The sequence below is a fragment of the Phyllobates terribilis genome, unplaced genomic scaffold, assembly GCF_046119375.1.
Source record: "Phyllobates terribilis strain yellow unplaced genomic scaffold, ASM4611937v1 Scaffold_3__8_contigs__length_932513732, whole genome shotgun sequence".
NCBI lineage: Eukaryota > Metazoa > Chordata > Amphibia > Anura > Dendrobatidae > Phyllobates > Phyllobates terribilis.
The window spans coordinates 241400320-241419407 of NW_027362763.1; the positions used below are offsets into that span (position 1 = coordinate 241400320).

General features: G+C 44.5%; 1 protein-coding gene across 5 annotated transcripts in view; it reads right to left on the reverse strand.

Moving 5' to 3' along the window:
- The window catches only part of TRPC1 (transient receptor potential cation channel subfamily C member 1), a 313340-nt gene extending 302302 nt beyond the window's left edge, over positions 1-11038 (reverse strand). For 4 of the 5 annotated variants that reach the window (XM_073674674.1, XM_073674675.1, XM_073674677.1 and 1 more), the window contains exon 1: positions 10685-11038. In XM_073674674.1, coding sequence (XP_073530775.1) covers positions 10685-10811 — 127 coding nt within the window. In that variant the 5' untranslated portion in view covers positions 10812-11038. The remainder of the gene's footprint in view (positions 1-10684) is intronic. The other variant, XM_073674678.1, reaches the window with a different exon arrangement.
- Between the last annotated feature and the right edge of the window lie 8050 nt (positions 11039-19088).

Below are 19088 nucleotides of genomic sequence, written 5' to 3' on the forward strand. Positions count from 1 at the left end.
TATCCATACAGAATAATGGGCCCCACATACAGTACAGACCAAAAGTTTGGACACACCTTCTCATTTAAAGATTTTTCTGTATTTTCATGACTATGAAAATTGTACATTCACACTGAAGGCATCAAAACTATGAATTAACACATGTGGAATTATATACTTAACAAAAAAGTGTGAAACAGCTGAAAATATGTCTTATATTCTAGGTTCTTCAAAGTAGCCACCTTTTGCTTTGATGACTGCTTTGCACACTCTTGGCATTCTCTTGATCAGCTTCAAGAGGTAGTCACCAGAAATGGTTTTCACTTCACAGGTGTGCCCTGTCAGGTTTAATAAGTGGGATTTCTTGCCTTATAAATGGGGTTGGGACCATCAGTTGTGTTGTGCAGAAGTCTGGAGGATACACAGCTGATAGCCTACTGAATAGACTGTTAGAATTTGTATTATGGCAAGAAAAAAGCAGCTAAGTAAAGAAAAACGAGTGGCCATCATTACTTTAAGAAATGAAGGTCAGTCAGTCTGAAAAATTGGGAAAACTTTGAACGTGTCCCCAAGTGCAGTTGCAAAAACCATCAAGTGCTACAAAGAAACAGGCTCACATGAGGACCCCCCAGGAAAGGAAGACCAAGAGTCACCTCTGCTTCTAAGGATAAGTTTATCCAAGTCACCAGCCTCAGAAATCGCAGGTTAACAGCAGCTCAGATTAGAGACCAGGTCAATGCCACACAGAGTTCTAGCAGCAGACACATCTCTACAACAACTGTTAAGAGGAGACTTTGTGCAGCAGGCCTTCATGGTAAAATAGCTGCTAGGAAACCACTGCTAAGGACAGGCAACAAGCAGAAGAGACTTGTTTGGGCTAAAGAACACAAGGAATGGACATTAGACCAGTAGAAATCTGTGCTTTGGTCTGATGAGTCCAAATTTGAGATCTTTGGTTCCAACCACCGTGTCTTTGTGCGACGCAGAAAAGGTGAACGGATGGACTCTACATGCCTGGTTCCCACTGTGAAGCATGGAGGAGGAGGTGTGATGGTGTGGGGGTGCTTTGCTGGTTTATTCAAAATTGAAGGCATACTGAACCAGCATGGCTACAACAGCATCTTGCAGCGGCATCCTATTCCATCCGGTTTGCGTTTAGTTGGACCATCATTTATTTTTCAACAGGACAATGACCCCAAACACACCTCCAGGCTGTGTAAGGGCTATTTGACCAAGAAGGAGAGTGATGGGGTGCTACGCCAGATGACCTGGCCTCCACAGTCACCAGACCTGAACCCAATCGAGATGGTTTGGGGTGAGCTGGACCGCAGAGTGAAGGCAAAAGGGCCAACAAGTGCTAAGCATCTCTGGGAACTCCTTCAAGATTGTTGGAAGACCATTTCCAGTGACTACCTCTTGAAGCTCATCAAGAGAATGCCAAGAGTGTCCAAAGCAGTCATCAAAGCAAAAGGTGGCTACTTTGAAGAACCTAGAATATAAGACATATTTTCAGTTGTTCACGCTTTTTTGTTAAGTATATAATTCCACATGTGTTAATTCATAGTTTTGATGCCTTCAGTGTGAATGTACAATTTTCAAAGTCATCAAAATACAGAAAAATCTTTAAATGAGAAGGTGTGTCCAAACTTTTGGTCTGTACTGTAGTTCTCCAAACAGTATAATGGCCCCCATAGGGGTGGTGGTTCTGGTGTCGTGGGCCAAATATAATCACTCAGAGGGCCAGATTTGGCCCACAGGCCAGAGTTTGACAGGTATGGTATAGAGCTACATGTATCAAAGAGGACATTCTGTGTATTGAAGGATTGTAATTAGGGAACGCATTTGTTGATGACACCTGCTATAAACCATCTGCCAACATCATCTGATACTATGTAAGGCAATATAGCAGAAATGAATGGACTCCTTGTATAACAACACTAGGCCTGTAACTTTGTAGTAATCTCTTTTCCATTTTCTTTTATCCATACACTATGTTCTTGATGTTCTTGAATATGTTAACTAGATGTTATATAAGAACAGAGAAAAGATATTTTGTTTTGTAATGGTATTTTTATAAACAGGCATAAGAGAGAGGTGAGCTTTCAATCGATGGTAGGCATACAAATGGACAACAACAGGGGCAATGCATGCTGGGAAATGAGGAAAGGAAGTTTACGCACCTAAAGTGCTGTTAGAATGCCGAATAAGATGAACCACCCACTCAAGAAAAGTGCTGGCAAGTTATAGAACTAGGGAATAGGGGCAATTCCTGGAGATATTAGACTGGCGTGTGCACTAAAACCATTTATGGATTGAGGCAGATGGACCAGGCTTTTCTACAGGTTAGGTGTGATAGGACAGGTAAGCTTTATATTGTGGGGCTACTAATATTCACTTTCAGTTCAGCTTTTATGTCTCTTTTGGATGATCTTCAAACCACATCCTCAACCGCATGAACAGAAACATGTTTAACGCTCTGGATTGCTTCCTCAATGATTTCCATATGAAAGATATTGATTTAAGCTTTCATATTCTTCCTTTTCTGCTTTTACATTGACTAGGCAGTCTTCCAAGTCGAATTTTAACTAGAGCACCAGTGTGTTCTCCAGAGCAGCATGCATCAGATTCATCAGAAGGGCACACATCCCGATAATTCATCTGTCCTAGTCAGATGAATGATAAATAACTTACATTCCTTTTTCAACATTTACATTTAAAAAAGTGTCACACTGCCTTTATACCAGTTGATACAGGTCACACGCAAAGACCATGTATTTCTAGGTATTTCCAACCGGAGACTTGTGAATTTAAGTATGGCATCTGAAACTCAATGCTACTTACTGTATAATTGTTCAGCTAGTGTGATAATACTGTGAGCGGGAGTCTTTCACATGGCTGTACTGCAGCTACTTATTAGGGCCCATGTTTTCTACGAAACCATAATTATACCACTGTAGAGCTTAAGGCTACAAAACAATGGGTAAAAAAAAATAGATTGCTAAAATAATATTGTGTCAATGCACAAGAAAATCCATGTTTAATCTCTTTATCCCTGAAGGCTGATTGCACGTTAATGACCGGGCCAATTTTTACAATTCTGACCACTGTCACTTTATGAGGTTATAACTCTGGAACGCTTCAATGGATCCCGCTGATTCTGAGATTTTTTTTTCGTGACATATTGTACTTCATAATTGTGGTGACATTTATTTGATATGACTGGCATTTATTTGTGAAAAAATCAGAAATCAGAGAGATATGTCACACAAAATAGTTAATAAATAACATTTCCCACATGTCCACTTTACATCAGCACAATTTTGGAAGAAATTTTTTCTTTGTTAGTTATAAGGGTTGAAAGTTGACCGGTGATTTCTAACTTTTCCAACAAAACCATTTTTTAGGGACCACATCACATTTGAAGTGACTTTGATGGGCCTTTATGACAGAAAATACCCAAAAGTGACACCATTCTAAAAACCTTACCCCTCAAGGTGCTCAAAACCACATTCAAGAAGTTTATTAACCCTTCAGGTGCTTTACAGGATTTTTTGGAATGTGGAAGAAAGCAATGAATATTTAACTTTTTTTCACAAAAATGTTACTTTAGAACCAAAAATTTTTTTTTTCACAATGGTAACAAGAAAAAATGGACCCCAAAATGTGTTGTGCAATTTCTTGTGAGCACGCCAATACCCCATATGTGGGGGAAAACCACTGTTTGGGCACATGGCATGGCTCAGAAGCGAATGAGCGCCATTTGACTTTTTGAATGTAAAATTTGCTTGCATAATTAGCGAACGCCATGTCGTGTTTGGGGAGCCTCTGATGTGCCTAAACAGTGGAAACCCCCCACAAGTAACACCATTTTGGAAACTAGACCCCTTAAGGAGCTTATCTAAATGTGTGATGAGCACTTTGAACCCCCAAGTGTTTCTCAAAAGTTTATAACATAGAGCCATGAAAATTAAAAAATCACTTTTTTCCACAAAACTAATCTTTTAACCCCAATTTTTTTATTTTCACAAGCGTAATAGGAGAAGTTGGAACCTAAAAGTTGTTGTACAATTTCTCCTGAGTATGATGATACCCCATATCCCCATATGTGCGGGAAAACCATTGTTTGGGTGCACGGCAGAGCTCGGAAGGGAAGGAGAACTTTTTCAACGCAAAACTCGCTGGAATTGAGAGCGGATGCCATGTCGCGTTTGGAGAGCCCCTGATGTGCCTGAACAGTGGAAACCCTCAAGTGACCACATTTTGGAAACTAGACCTCTTAAGAAACTTAGCTAGATGTGTGGTGCACACTTTGAACCTCCAAGTGTTTCACAAAAGTTTATAATGTAGAGCCGTGAAAATAAAAAAATCACTTTTTTTCCACAAAAATGACCTTTTAGCCCCATTTTTTTACTTTCACAAGGGTAACAGGAGAAATTGGACCCCAAAATTTGTTGTGCAATTTCTCCTGAGTACGCTGAGACCCCATATGTGGGAGAAAACTACTGTTTGGACGCATGTCAGGGCTCAGAAGGGAAGAAGTGACGTTTTAGAATGCATACTTTGATGGAATGGTCGGCAGGCGTCAAGTCGCGTTTGCAGAGCTAGACCCCCCAATTAATCTATCTGGATGTGTGGTGAGCACAGGGAACTCCCAGGTGCTTCACAGAAAATTAAAACTTTGACTTGTGAAAATAAAAAAATCTAATTTTTTCCACAAAAATGTTATTTTAGCCAAAATAAAATTCATAAGGGTAACAGGAGAAAGTGAACCCCAAAATTTGTTGTACAATTTCTCCTGAGCACGCAGATACCCCATATGTGGTCAAAAACTACTATTGTGGCACAGTGCAGAGCACAGAAGGGAAGAAGTGCCATATTGGAGTTTATAGTTTTCTGGGCTGGTTTGACGGTGCCATGTCACATTGGTAGAGCCCCTAAGGTGGCAGAATCGCAGAACCCCCTATAAGAGACCCCATTTTACAAATTACACCTCTCAATGAATTCATCTAGGGGTGCAGTAAGCATGTTGACACCACATGTGCCTCACAGAATTTTACACCATATGTGGCTGTGCAGTACTGCTTAGCCACACGGCGAGACTCGGAAGGGACGGAGCACTATTTGCCTCCTGGAGCGCAGATTTTCCTAGAATAGTATGCAGACTCCATATACACAGCTCCTAAGTGCTAGAAGAGCAGAATCCCCCCTCAAGAGACCCCATTTTGGAAAATATACCCCTTTGGGAATTTATCTACAGGTGTGGTGAGGATTTTAACTACATGGGTGTTTTCCAGAAACAAGCAGCAGTGGATGCTGCTGAGTGAAAATTGCAAACTGCCGTTGTAGTGACGGCAGTTTGCAAATTGCTTCTGGAGGCATGCACCTGTAAATTAAGCGGGCTGTCATCGCTACAGAAATGTCAAACGTGGACGCTAGCTGCGGTTTAGGCAGACTGTGGGACTCAGAAGGGAGGTGGGCATTTGTATTTGAGAGCACAGAATTTGCTGAATTTCTTTTGGGGGGCAAGGGCCATTTCGCTTTTCCAGAGCCTTTGTGCTACTAGTAAGTCCCCTATATTTCCGTTAACAGATGATGGACCTGAGTGTGGACTTGCTTTATTTGTGGATTAAGTCGAAGCTTTTATTGTGATCCAAAATGGTATGTAAACAGTGCCCATTTATCCTGCGCTCTACGCTGAGCTGTGATATTGGGGTTTCCATTTAAATCTAAGAGTGACATAATTCAGATGAAACCCCTGAGGGATCCATTCACTATACTGAGGCAGCAGAGTTAGTTCTCTTTCGCACGTCAGTGTGTCCGGTATGTGTGGAAATGTCAAATGAATGGGTCTGTGCACGTCAGTGTGTTTCCACGGACCGTGTGTCCGTGGGCAAAACACGTTAACAAGACCATTTTTTTCGCGCTGCACGAGCTGCAAAACATCCCACACTGCTGACACAGGGATGACATCCATGTGTCATCAGTGTGACATGTACCGGCACCTGGGAATCAGCGTACAGTTAGCGCTGTTCCCAAGCGCCTGGTGCTGAATGCTGCCCTCATCATTGTCGCCTGCTTGCGCTGCGGTCACTATGGCAACGATGACGTCGCTGGGTCTCCGATCCAAGAACAGAGGGGCTTTTGTCCCTCTGCTCACTCGCTAAATGCTACAATCGGAGTGATCGCAGCAATTAGGGGTTTAAAGTGCTGGGAGCAGTGCGGGTGTCAGCTGTCAGAATCGCTTCTGGCACTGAGTGCCCGGTGACAGCTGTCAGAATCAGCTGACACCCGGCGGCGATCAGTGAGATGTAATAATACGTACCTGGTCATTAAAGCCCAGGGCACAGGGACGTATCATTACGGCTCACGTCATAAAGGGTATCCTCATTCTAGCATGCCAGACCTAGCATGTCACTCTCCACAAGGAGAAACCTTACCCTTTAGATCCCAGTCTTAGCCCCTCACCTAGCCAAATCAGATCTCATACTTTGCACTATCAAGGGGCAATACCCCGAAAGACTGTGTCTACAAATTAAGATTCTGATTTGGCTTTTATCCTCAGTCATATTTCAAGGCTCGTTAAAGGGTTGATAATGACCTGTAGGATTGCTGCTTCCAATAGGTGGCACTACAGTTCAACTCCTCTTCCTCTATGAAGAGACAATTTCCATATTTAATTTCCCAGAGGAACATGCAAGGTGTTTACGTCTCTTCATACTGGTGTGCCAGACCTGATATATCACTCTCCACAAGGAGAAACCTTACCCCTTAGGTCCCAAAATTGGGAATTAAATTGGAATTACAAGGAGCCCCCCTGCTTTCCTGTGACCAGCAGTCTTTCTGTTTTACAGCACCCATCTAGATTGCTGAGACTGTAATAAAGCCATGATAAGCATGAAAGGCTAGAACCTAATTTCCTGACCATCCCAGCCTTCTGTTATCAGAATGGATGGTGACAGATATAGAAAAGTATGTGACTACTGAGTTTCTGGTTCTGGCTTATATCCTACGTCATGTGATAAGACTCGTTAAAGGGTCACTATCGACCTTTAGGATTGCTACTTCCTGTAGGTGGCAGTAGAGTTCGGGTCCTCTTCCTCTCTGAAGAGACAATTTACAGGAGCTCAGTGTCTGCTTTGTATATTCACAATTTACCACATCCCCAGTATTCAGCAGTTTCTAGATTTTTCATTGTAGATCCTTTATTAAATAGCAAATATCTAGTCCTGCAGGTTATTCCTAACTGTATTAACAAGATTAATAAGACCTTCTAAAATTACTTTATATTAATTAAATTGATCATCAAAACTTTTGGCATTTTTCTACATAAACTTAATCTTAATATTTCTTATTGTTGGAGGTGCGGTATTATTGAAGGTGACCTACCTCATTTGTTCTGGTCATGTGCAGGTATGCAAGGTTTTTGGAAAATTAAGACTTTTATTTTTAAGGTCATTGGCCTTCAGATACCCCTGGACCCCAAATTTTATCTACTCAATATCCCACCGTTTCAGATTAGTCATAAATCCCAACAGCTTTTACGACACATGACCACTGCTGCTAGATGTCTGATAGCATGTAAATGGAGGTTGGTTCAACCTCCATCAAGCAGTGAGTTACACAGGCGTGTACAAGACGTACAAAGCATGGAATCTGGAAGCTTTGGGACACATATTGGGTACAAAGAGATTGTTAATGGACATGGCTATGAAAAGTAATTCATGTAGTTTGTGCTGAGTTAGAAATGTTCTCTAATTCCTTCCCCCGTTCTGTGTCAATGATCCGTCCTGTTATTGTTCGTGTCTAAATATACTTACTAGACGTGGATTCTTCAGTGTTGAGTCCATTCACTGTTGATGTTAGATTACTAAATTAACCTGACATGTACTGAATGCTACTACCTTGAGTTCTATGTTTTTATCCTGTATCTCTATTTTTAAAGTTCAATAAAAATTCAGTTCTAAAAAGAAAAATATTTTGGTCTTTTAACGCCAGTTTCCAACAGCTCTGTCAATATGGGCGAAGCTGGGCACAGCAGGGGCGTGACAGCAAAGATCGTTAAATTTATGATGAGCTGTGCATCACTTACGTCAGAAATCTTACTCTGGTCAAAGACTGGAATAAGATTTCAGGCATGGAGCATGGAAATGCATGCCACTCATCAGACGCTTCTAATTCAGTCAGAGACATGCACCTCTTAATGAATCAGAAGCATCTGACTCCACCATGTCCCCTCATCAAGACCGGCAAGAAAAAATAAATCCAATAACCCTGATTCATTAAGATCAGCGATTACCTCAATGGTCTTGATGAGGGGGCGGATGTATCAGGCGCAGGCCTCTTAGTGAGTAAGGAGCGCCTGATGAGTGGTGTGCGTCTCCTTGTGCTTCGCCACAAATCTTACCTCAGTCTTTGACTCTAGCGTAAGGAAAGCCAAAGATTTATATGAATCCCTGTCCTGCCTCTTCCCGATCCATTAATTTTGGTGGAGATGGGGACAACTGGCTTGAATAATGCCAAAAGGCTCTAAATAGTGCAAAAATGTTGTGACTTTCCAAAACAAGTTATGCCAAATACTGTCGAAATAGCTTTGATGAATCAAGGTCATTAGCTCCAAATGGAGGGGCGACCGACCTGTCAAAATTACCGCCAGGGAACCTTAACATCCCATCCACAACATCACAACATTTCCAGAACAGTAATAGCCAACAGTATATAGTAATCTACAAATGGCCAATACGAGCCTGAATCTAATGAATACACTGGTCTTGATCCTCGTAGGGCTGACTTCATGCCTCAACATTTAGCCAGTAACTTTTTAGAAACTAAAAAATCTTGACATATAAAAAAGCAGCATAAATGGACTGACCGGTTTCCTTTAAAGTGGTTGTCTAGTCCTGTAATATAGAAGACCTTTAGGATAGATCATCAATATTATATCGGTGGTGGTCCGATATCTGTTATTTCCAGCTCCCGATGTGGCCAGATGTACACAGTGTACAGAGCCTATTGAAGTGAATGAGAGCTGAGCTGCAGTTCCTAAGAACAGCCACTACACTGTGTATGGAGCAATGTGATCCCAACCTTGTACACTGTGTACATCCGGCCACCTCGGTGGCTGCAAATAGCAGGTGTCAGACCCCCACTAATCTGATATTGACAAGCTACACCCATTGTGTCTATGGGCATACTCTAATGACAAGAAAAATGGCCACACCTTATGCTTATGCATTCATATATTTTATTTCCAGGAGGAATAACAGATGTTTGCGAGTCTTATTGGATTAATTTATACAGACATGCAGAGACGTAAACCACATTAAATCTTTGAAATTAAAATATTTGCTTGTATGGGAGAGTAGATTCATAAATCCAAGTTCCAATCACCCATAGGAAACCACCACTGAATGACAACCAGTAACTTCTAGGAGTTGACTCAAGCACTGCCATCAATGTCTACAACTAGAGGCTGCATATACTGCTGGCTTGATTAATGGGTAATATTAGTCTGAGACACTCAGAGACATCATCAGAAATTCCACAAAACTGATTTCATCGCCTCAGAATTTTTAAATTAAGCATCGACCCGTGCAGTGATGGAGAAAAGTAATTACGTCTAACGTGTGATGAGATGTAATTCCCAGTGTTAGTATACCTCCTGAGCTACACATTAATTAATGTTCTTATGTCCTGGGTGTAACAGTGAGAAGATGGGTAGTAAAGACAGAAAGGTAGAAATATCACTGTGCACTTTGTGGGTCCGGAGGACGATCTATATACATCAAGTAGCATTTCCAGATTTACATACAGCGATTACGAGCTATTTATACACAATGATGCATTTTGATGCCAGTGAACTATAAAAGTATACCAATACTATAATCGCATTTACAAATGGACAGATAGATGTATGACCCAGCTGAAAGAAACCATTGTAGCCTCTGTTATTATTAGGGAGTAGACCTTGCCCTTGTTGTGGTATCAGCTTAAGTCACCATTTATGAGACTTTTGACTTTGCCTTTAGGTTATTCGTCCACTTAAACCGATGCAGTTTCTTTTCTTTGCAATGTATTGAATCTGACATTGATAAGCCAATTTTTCTATCTTATAATTGTTGGTATTTGCTCAGGAATATTCCCCTTGTTCCTTCTGTAGCCAAATTTCCTGTTGCTGACAGTTTTTGACCATCCCAGCATTAGATCGGTGCAAGATTCAGGGGTTAAGTAATGGTTTCATATTTTAGACCATTTTCTACTCTACGCCCAGTTTTGAAAACCTCCAGAAAATCCTTGACCTTCTCATAGATAATAGCTATGACTGTGGCCAGGAGTTGGTCAATCACCTGCCAACATGTTTAGTGCCATAAGAAAAGAGTGTTATGGGTGAACCACAAGATTTCCTAGGCCATGACACCAGGTCTCACCTGAAGAGGAATTTCAGTTTTTCCTTTGCTCCTCTAGGTTTCTTCTAAACACCGTGATTTCATGTTATAGTCAAAAAAACCTATATGTCGGTCTACTGACTGTCCATGAAAAAGACACCAGTGTACGTACAGTATGTACATAAGAAAACTAGATGGTAAGCTCTACTGGTGCAAGAAACAATGTTGAAATTAAAGACAATTTGCAGATATGTTCTTGTGCGCACATATATAATGGCGTGATACAGAGATGATGACTAGATAGGTGATAGACCCTGACGTACCTTTCTCGCAGGCCAGCAAGAAGAGCTTTTCATCTAAAGTGGTCTCTTCCTTCACTTCCCTGACATCTTTTAATGCCAGAAATTTATTTGGCGAGGACGAGTCGGTGCTCTGATATAGAGCAGCCATTGCGACCGAACTCCCATCAGATACCTCGCCCCTCTGTACTTCTCTTCAGCATCAAAAGATGTGGAGATGCCCCTTGCTGTTCTAGTGTTGTTGTGCCTTCTAATCCATCACATTCCTCCTACACCCTTCCTATGACAGTCTCCAGCTGTACGGGGGTCTGTGATGCTCAGATGTAATGTGGGGCCTCATTGGCTGCGCTCTCTCTCTATCAGCCAGTGCACAGTGTTATATTATTGGCTCTGGCATGGCTTTTGCTTGTACGCTCATTGGTGGTGGCTGCAGAATGGTCAGTGATGTGCACTGTGTTCCCTCAGGAGCTTTGCATCAGCTGTCACAGGACAATGCTCACTGCTGCCAGATATTATTACTGGGTATCTGCTCCTGCATTCCCAAATTAACCACTTCAGCTCCTCTCAGGCATGCTCAGTACTTAGAGGCTATGACCCTTCCTTTATTTCTAAAATGTGCAAACTGATGACTATTGGCAGGAGTACCCTGATCCGTCTCCTGGGCTCATGTGGGAATTATCATGACATCATTCATTCATTCCATTCTGAAGTGAGTTATGTAACATAGAAGTAGTGCCTCTCATTAGGAGTAGCAAACCTAAAAGTCAATGTCGACCCTTTCGGCTGTGTGCCCGCAAATTTTTGAAGCTGCTTATTTTCATTGCATAAAAAACGCAGGGTCTTACAATTCCAGCAGAGTGGATGGGATTGATAGAAATCTCATGCCCACTGTGCTTCTTTTTTACTTTGCATAAATTGACCTGCGGTGCTTGTTTCACCTCCACAACAAGTCAATTTTTCCCGCGAGTACACTGAATTTTATGTGCAGGTTTTTCCCATACAATTGCATTAGATGCAGAAAATCTGCAGGTAAAAACACACATGCGTTTTTAGTGCTTTTCCGCTGCAGAAGCACATGTAATCCATCCATAACAGTATCAATAACGTTTTGTCAAAGCCAAATACCAGAAAGTATCAAAAACAAAGCAGCTTTATTTAAAACATGTGTAAGGCAGCACTAGTCATCATGCTGGGGGACAATCGCTGCACCGGGTCAATTAAAGCACACCAGCCACGTTTTCCAGTATTTCACAATCCAGCAGTTTATTTTACTTCATAACTGCTATAACCGAGTCCAACTCAGTGGCTCGCCGACATATTACATATAATGTCCAGGAGCCTTTCAAGTGGCAGACAGGCCCACTTGGCTCCAGTTACAGCCTCCGGCAAAGTCACTTATAGCAACGTCCAAATAATGCAGTGTTTTACCTTTGCCGGGTTTTAGCTGCTTCAGTCAGTTTTGTTCTGCCACCACTGTGGCTTTACGGCTTCCCAGACGGGGGTCTCCAGCCCTCGTTCCTTCAAAGGCTACTGGTATGTTGTCTCACCTCATATCCAGCCTCTGCCTTCCAGGACTCTTGCCTTCCAAGCCTCTGGCCCTCCAAGGCTACTGTATCGCTTCCACAAAAGGATCCAGCCTCTGCCTTACAGGCATCACCAGGCCTCACTAGGCCTCACACTCTAACGGTGTCCCACACAGGGAACAGGCCTCACGCCTTACACTCTAACGGTGTCCCACACAGGGAACAGGCCTCACGCCTTACACACCTGTCTCAAATCTACCAGGGATTATATATCCTCTAGTGCACACACAGGACCTGTGCTGAATTCACAGTCATGTGATCAGACCTTCTGTGTGCACAGGACCTGTGCGATGTCACAGTCATGTGACCAGTCACCTGGGGGAGGTACATGGTCGGCCAAAACACACCCTGGACCATTACAGTAATGCCACAAGCCGCTGTATTACATGTCTCCCCCCCTCTGTTCAAACTTGTGGGTATGAACACATAATATACACAATCACCTTATAACCCACAGTTCACACAGAGACCATGTACTTGAAAATTGCGCTGCTCAGCCCCTGGAACATTAGTCATCGACATTAACCCATTCCTTAGGGACCTACCATCTGTCATTGTCACTGACTTCGTCAAGTCACCTTTCCGGGTCGTAACCTTGTCAGACCTCCCCCGCTCCCAGCGGTCAGTCGTAACCTTGTCAGACCTCCCCCGCTCCCAGCGGTCAATACAGCAGGATGACTCACACGCCCTGGTATCTAATGTCCGGTTAGACTCCGTACTGTCCCGTACTCTATTGGGTCGTTTGTATGGGCCTCTCAAATCTGAGTTACTGGAGGTCTCACTACCTCTAAACCCATGCCCACTACTCTCAGGACATCTTGAAAGGTCCCTAACTTCAGCTGTAGCTGTTCTGCTATTTAGGGGGCCCTTTCTCTGTCTGGTCTCACAATTTCTAGACGCTGCCATCGTTTGCTGCTCAGATGATGCTGTCTATCCACTCGCAGTCTAGCGAGATTCAACTGTTCTACCTCTCGCAGGTAGGTTACTCGGTACTCCATCAGCATGGGTATATATGCAAGACTTTCTTCTGTTCCTACAGCGGAGAATGACACCATGCCATCTTCATCTGGTATCCAGTCCTGACGATCACGTGGACTGCTTACTTTCACCACACCAGACTTCTTTACCATCATCTGCATGGCTTGGCCATTTCTCCCAATGAGCTTTCTCACGAGAACATGAGGCACCCGGATGACCTCTTCCCGCAGACTGTGAGCTTTTCTCATAAGCTCCAGTTGTCTAACTGCTTGTTCCGTCTTCAACTGGAGAAACCGCTTCGTGCGAATACATCACCAGTGCATGTCACTTAGGATAGCCACCCTCTTCACTGTGACTTCGGTTGTGGACAGGACCAGCAGCTGTTTAGCTTCTGAGGTCGAGTACACCTTACAGGCTCCCACGGCCTTCTTAAACTCTTCATGCATGGACTCACTGGTGCATTCTTCTCTCAAATCCTCGGGTACATCTATGAGGCACTTGTACCGAGACGTTTCGGTCTCACCAGTGGTCTCCAAACGATCATCTAGCTCAGGTTTCAGGGGCAACTGACTTTCAGCTTCTTCACCCTGTATGCTTCCCGAGCTGACCCACAGCTACAAATTCACGAATTTTCGTCTTGACCACTTCCATTTCATATTTATCTTCTGTTAACACTCTCTTAGCTCTCCTCAGGTCCACCTTCTCATGGTATAAGGGAGTGAGTGCAACTTGTTTTCCCTTTTCCTTCTCCAAGGAGACCTCGTTCACTGAGTGATACTTTGCTAAGCGACCTTTGAGCTCGAAAACTTCTTCCTCTAGCTCAGCTACTCGCCTTTCAGCAGCCCATCTCTGAAGCTCTTCCTGCTTCAACTGCTCCTTTAACAGTAGAGTTCTCTCAGACCTCTCTGTCTCCAATGCGCCCACTCGGCTCTCAACAGCCATTCTCTCAAGCTACTCTTGCTTCAGATGGGCTTGTAGCGACTCCTTGAGCTCCTTGATCTCGGCTCCTACATCCACCGAATCATCCGAGCTCGCACTATTCGAGTAGGTATTTGTTTCATACATCCCATCTCCAGTGGCCAACTCCTGGCCCTGATCTGTGGCTTCTCCGATAGACTCCTCCATCTTTTTCTGCTCAGCTTCCATTTTGCTGATTCTTTCCTTAAGGCACGTCTCTGCCCTCTGGAGATTATCACAGAACGTCTGCAGCTCCTTCACCTGAGCTTCCAGACCTAGGGTCTTTCTGCGGAGATCACCATTTTCATCACGGGTGTCCTGCAGAGTGGTCTCAACTAATTGGCGCATGTGCTCTGCATCCGCCTTATCATCCTCTAGTTTTTCTTTAACCCTGAGGAGATCCTCATAATCTCTCTTAATTTCTTGCAGTTCCCCACTGCGTTCACCATATTCCTTCTTGGATTCACACAGCTCCCGGTTGAACTGTTCGCGCAGTCGTTCTAGGTTTTGTTCACACCCAGAAACTTCATCCTGCAGCGCCTCCTTCTCAAGCTTCAACTGCAAAACCTCCTCCTTGGTTTTGAGCCGGTCCTCCTTAATTTCCTGGAACATTTCCTTCCATTGGTTCATTTCCTCGTTGCTTCCCTCCAGGTCTCGCTGTAAGTTCCTCACAACCTGGTATATTTTCTGCCGTTCAGACTCCAGGCTCCGCTGGTCTGAGGACACATTCTCCAGGTTTTCCCATAGTTGCTGCATGTCACTCTGACACTGCTGCCTGATAGGCTCCAGCTCTTGGTCATGACTGGCCACCTCCTCTTTCAGGGCTGTCAGATCCTGATCCTTCTGTCTCAGTACTGTACTGGAGGTTGCTACTGGCAACGTCACCTCCTCTTCCGCCTCTAAAGGAGGATCCACACTTGAAACAAAGGCACACAGTACTACATTTTCTTTATTTTCACTTGCAGCACAGACTACAGGAGCAACCTTTTTGTGGCCCTTGTGCCGTCGACGACGAGAGGGGGACTTTCTCTCCTCATCTAGCTCCTCCTGACTGAACTCTCCTTCTACTTTCGTAATGTCACAGTCAGCTACGGGGTCTGTGTCACTCCCCATGGTTTTGTGGACTGACAGGTCACCTCCCACCTTGACGTCAACCCCTTCTACTGGAACTACCCCGTTATCAACGGTCAAATTGTCATTTTTAGGGGGTACCAACCCACAACCAGTAACAAATTTTGGTTTTCTATACTCCACACTCTTGTGAAAATCCACCCCCTTTTGAGACTCCGCCCCCTTTTGGACACCCACGCCTGTAGGGGGAATTTTACAAAAAAAATCAACAATAGTCTTAGGACCCAGTTCACAACATCTCTTACCACCTTCCCGGGCACTCTGGGACAATACTGGCGCCCCCAGAGAGTTCACAGAATGGTCCACTGCCGCCATTCTATACGGTGCCCACAGCTCCTGCCGTTCCTGCACCATGTCCTGTAGACGTTTCTCAAATACCTGCTGCGGTTTTAACCGGCACTTTAATCGCTCAATAGCTTCATTTTCTTTTGCTGCTCCGTTCACAGCCATCGCGGTATACTATTCACACTAGACACTTCACCGCTTTCCCCGGAAAAATTTTCATGGCCCCGCCGAGCCACAGCAAACCAGGTTTGAGTGCAAGGACAATTTTCATAACCCCGCCGAGTTACAGCCAGATGCTTTCATTTTCGTGACCCTGCCAAGCTACAGTAAACCAGGTTTGAGTGCAAAGACAATTTTCGTAACCAAGCCGAGTTACAGCAAGATGCTTTAATCTTCGTGACCCCGTCGAGCCACAGCAAGATGCCTGTATCCACACTCGTCGTCCTGTGCCGTTGCCCCTAGCAACCGGGCTGCAGTTTCCCCTAGCAACCGGGCTGCAGTTGCCCGCATTATCCAACCACATGTAAGGCAGCGCTAGTCATCATGCTGGGGGACAATCGCTGCACCGGGTCAATTAAAGCACACCAGCCACGTTTTCCAGTATTTCACAATCCAGCAGTTTATTTTACTTCATAACTGCTATAACCGAGTCCAACTCAGTGGCTCGCCGACATATTACATATAATGTCCAGGAGCCTTTCAAGTGGCAGACAGGCCCACTTGGCTCCAGTTACAGCCTCCAGCAAAGTCACTTATAGCAACGTCCATATAATGCAGTGTTTTATCTTTGCCGGGTTTTAGCTGCTTCAGTCAGTTTTGTTCTGCCACCACTGTGGCTTTACGGCTTCCTAGATGGGGGTCTCCAGCCCTCGTTCCTTCAAAGGCTACTGGTATGTTGTCTCACCTCACATCCAGCCTCTGCCTTCCAGGACTCTTGCCTTCCAAGCCTCTGGCCCTCCAAGGCTACTGGTATCGCTTCCACATAAGGATCCAGCCTCTGCCTTTCAGGCATCACCAGGCTTCACTAGGCCTCACTAGGCCTCACACTCTAACGGTGTCCCACACAGGGAACAGGCCTCACGCCTTACACTCTAACGGTGTCCCACACAGGGAACAGGCCTCACGCCTTACACACCTGTCTCAAATCTACCAGGGATTATATATCCTCTAGTGCACACACAGGACCTGTGCTGAAGTCACAGTCATGTGATCAGACCTTCTGTGTGCACAGGACCTGTGCGATGTCACAGTCATGTGACCAGTCACCTGGGGGAGGTACATGGTCGGCCAAAACACACCCTGGACCATTACAGTAATGCCGCAAGCCGCTGCATTACACATGACACACCAACAAAAGACAAAAACGCAGCATCAAAAACGCAATAAAGAAGCATGTAAAATACGCAATGAAAAAACGCAAGTAACCTAATTTACTTAATAGGTGCAGAAATGCTACAGAAAATCTGCAACAGCAAAAACTCACACAAAAGCTCATTGTGGGAAAGTAGCCACGAAATCCACATTTTTTTTTTAGCTAATCTGTGCTGTATTGTAATATACAACACCCCTATAAATGTTGTTTTTTGTTTCTGCCTTTCGTTCCTCCTGAATTTCACTTTATTCCCTGCACCCACTTTGTTTAGCTGCGGCTCTACCAAACTTGACAGCTCCCTGTGCTGTATTATCTAACCTCAGGGCCAGAGCTGGCACAGCCTGGCCTCAGCGTCCAGCATCACCCTCTGCCCACCCACTGCACACTCACTCCAGAATTGGAAATAACAGAGCAGTGTCCTCATCTGTGGAAAGCAGCCCAATCACTGCACTCCACATATGTACATATACCTCAGCTGTTGCAGAACCTCAGTCTATAGTGATATGCATACACATATACCACATACTACACCTCAGCTGCGGCAGAACCTCAGTCTATAGTGATGTATATACATATTTACCACATAATACACTTCAGCTGCAACAGAATCTCAGTCTATAGTGATGTGTATACGTATGTACCACATAATACACCTCAGCCGCTGCAGAACCTGAGTCTATAGTGATGTGTGAATGGATGGATGGATGAGGGAGGGATGGATGAGTGAGAGATGGATGGATGAGGTAGGGATGGATAGATGGATGAGGGGGGATGGATGGGGGATGGAAGGATGAGGGATGGATGAATGAGGGGTGAATGGATAAGGGAGGGATGGATAGATGAGAGAGGGATGAATGGATGAAGGAGGGAGGGATGGATGGATGAGGGAGGGATGGTTGAGAGAGGGAGGGAGGGATGGATGCACACAGCACATTATACTCACCTATGTAGAAGCCTTTTCCTTCCTGGTTAGTCCAATCAGCTGAGTCATTCCCCTGCTGCCTCCACTGTGAGCTGCATGGGAGGCTGGAGCAGGAGGCAGGTGGAGGGTCTGGTAGAGACTGGGGATGGTGTCTGTTGTGACATCACTGACCAGTCCCTGCCAGACAAGGAAACTCTAGTTTGGGAGTGAGCAGCCCCCCCAGAATCAGGAGAGAGCTGCTCACAAGACTAGATGTGCTATCTAGGACACCATGCAGAATGCTGACAGGGAGTATATTACACACTGTCAGCATTCTGCAGCCTAGATACACACACAAATTATACCAAAAGCCCGGACAACTCCTTTAAGGCCATGCTCACACATAGGGCCGGCTCCAGGTTTTTGTGGGTCCCGGGCGAAAGAGTCTCAGTGGGCCCCTTTAGCACATACCGCGATTCATGATGCACAGATACGGCGGAGAAATAAAGGTATACAACACAGCCGAGCCTGCCACCTGTCACCTTCACATATGCAAACATGCACGCACACACACACAGTAGGCAGACACGCACACACACAGTACGCAGACACGCACACACACAGTACGCAGACACGCACACACACAATACGCAGACACGCACACACACAATATGCAGACACACACAATACGCAGACACACACACACAATACGCAGACACACACAATACGCAGACACGCACACACACAATACGCAGACACACACACACAGACATGCACACACACAATAGGCAAACACACACAATACGCAGACACACACAGACACGCACACACAATATACGCAGACACGTACACACAATACGCAGACACGCACACAGGCACACAATACGCAGACACACACACAGTGCACAGACATGCGCATGCACACGGTACGCAGGCATGCACACACATACGCAGGCATGCACACACATACACACATGAACATGGTACACAGATATACACACAATACGCAGACACACACAGACACATACACATACATATTTCAACACATTCTTAAAAACACATATAAAACAGACATAAATATATATACACAGTCATACGCACTGACATACACAGACATTCACATCATACATGCACACACACATAAGAAACATTTTTTATATGGGGATTGAGGAAGCTCATTCACCTGCCCCCTGGCCTGTGTCCCATCCAGCTTCTCAGTCA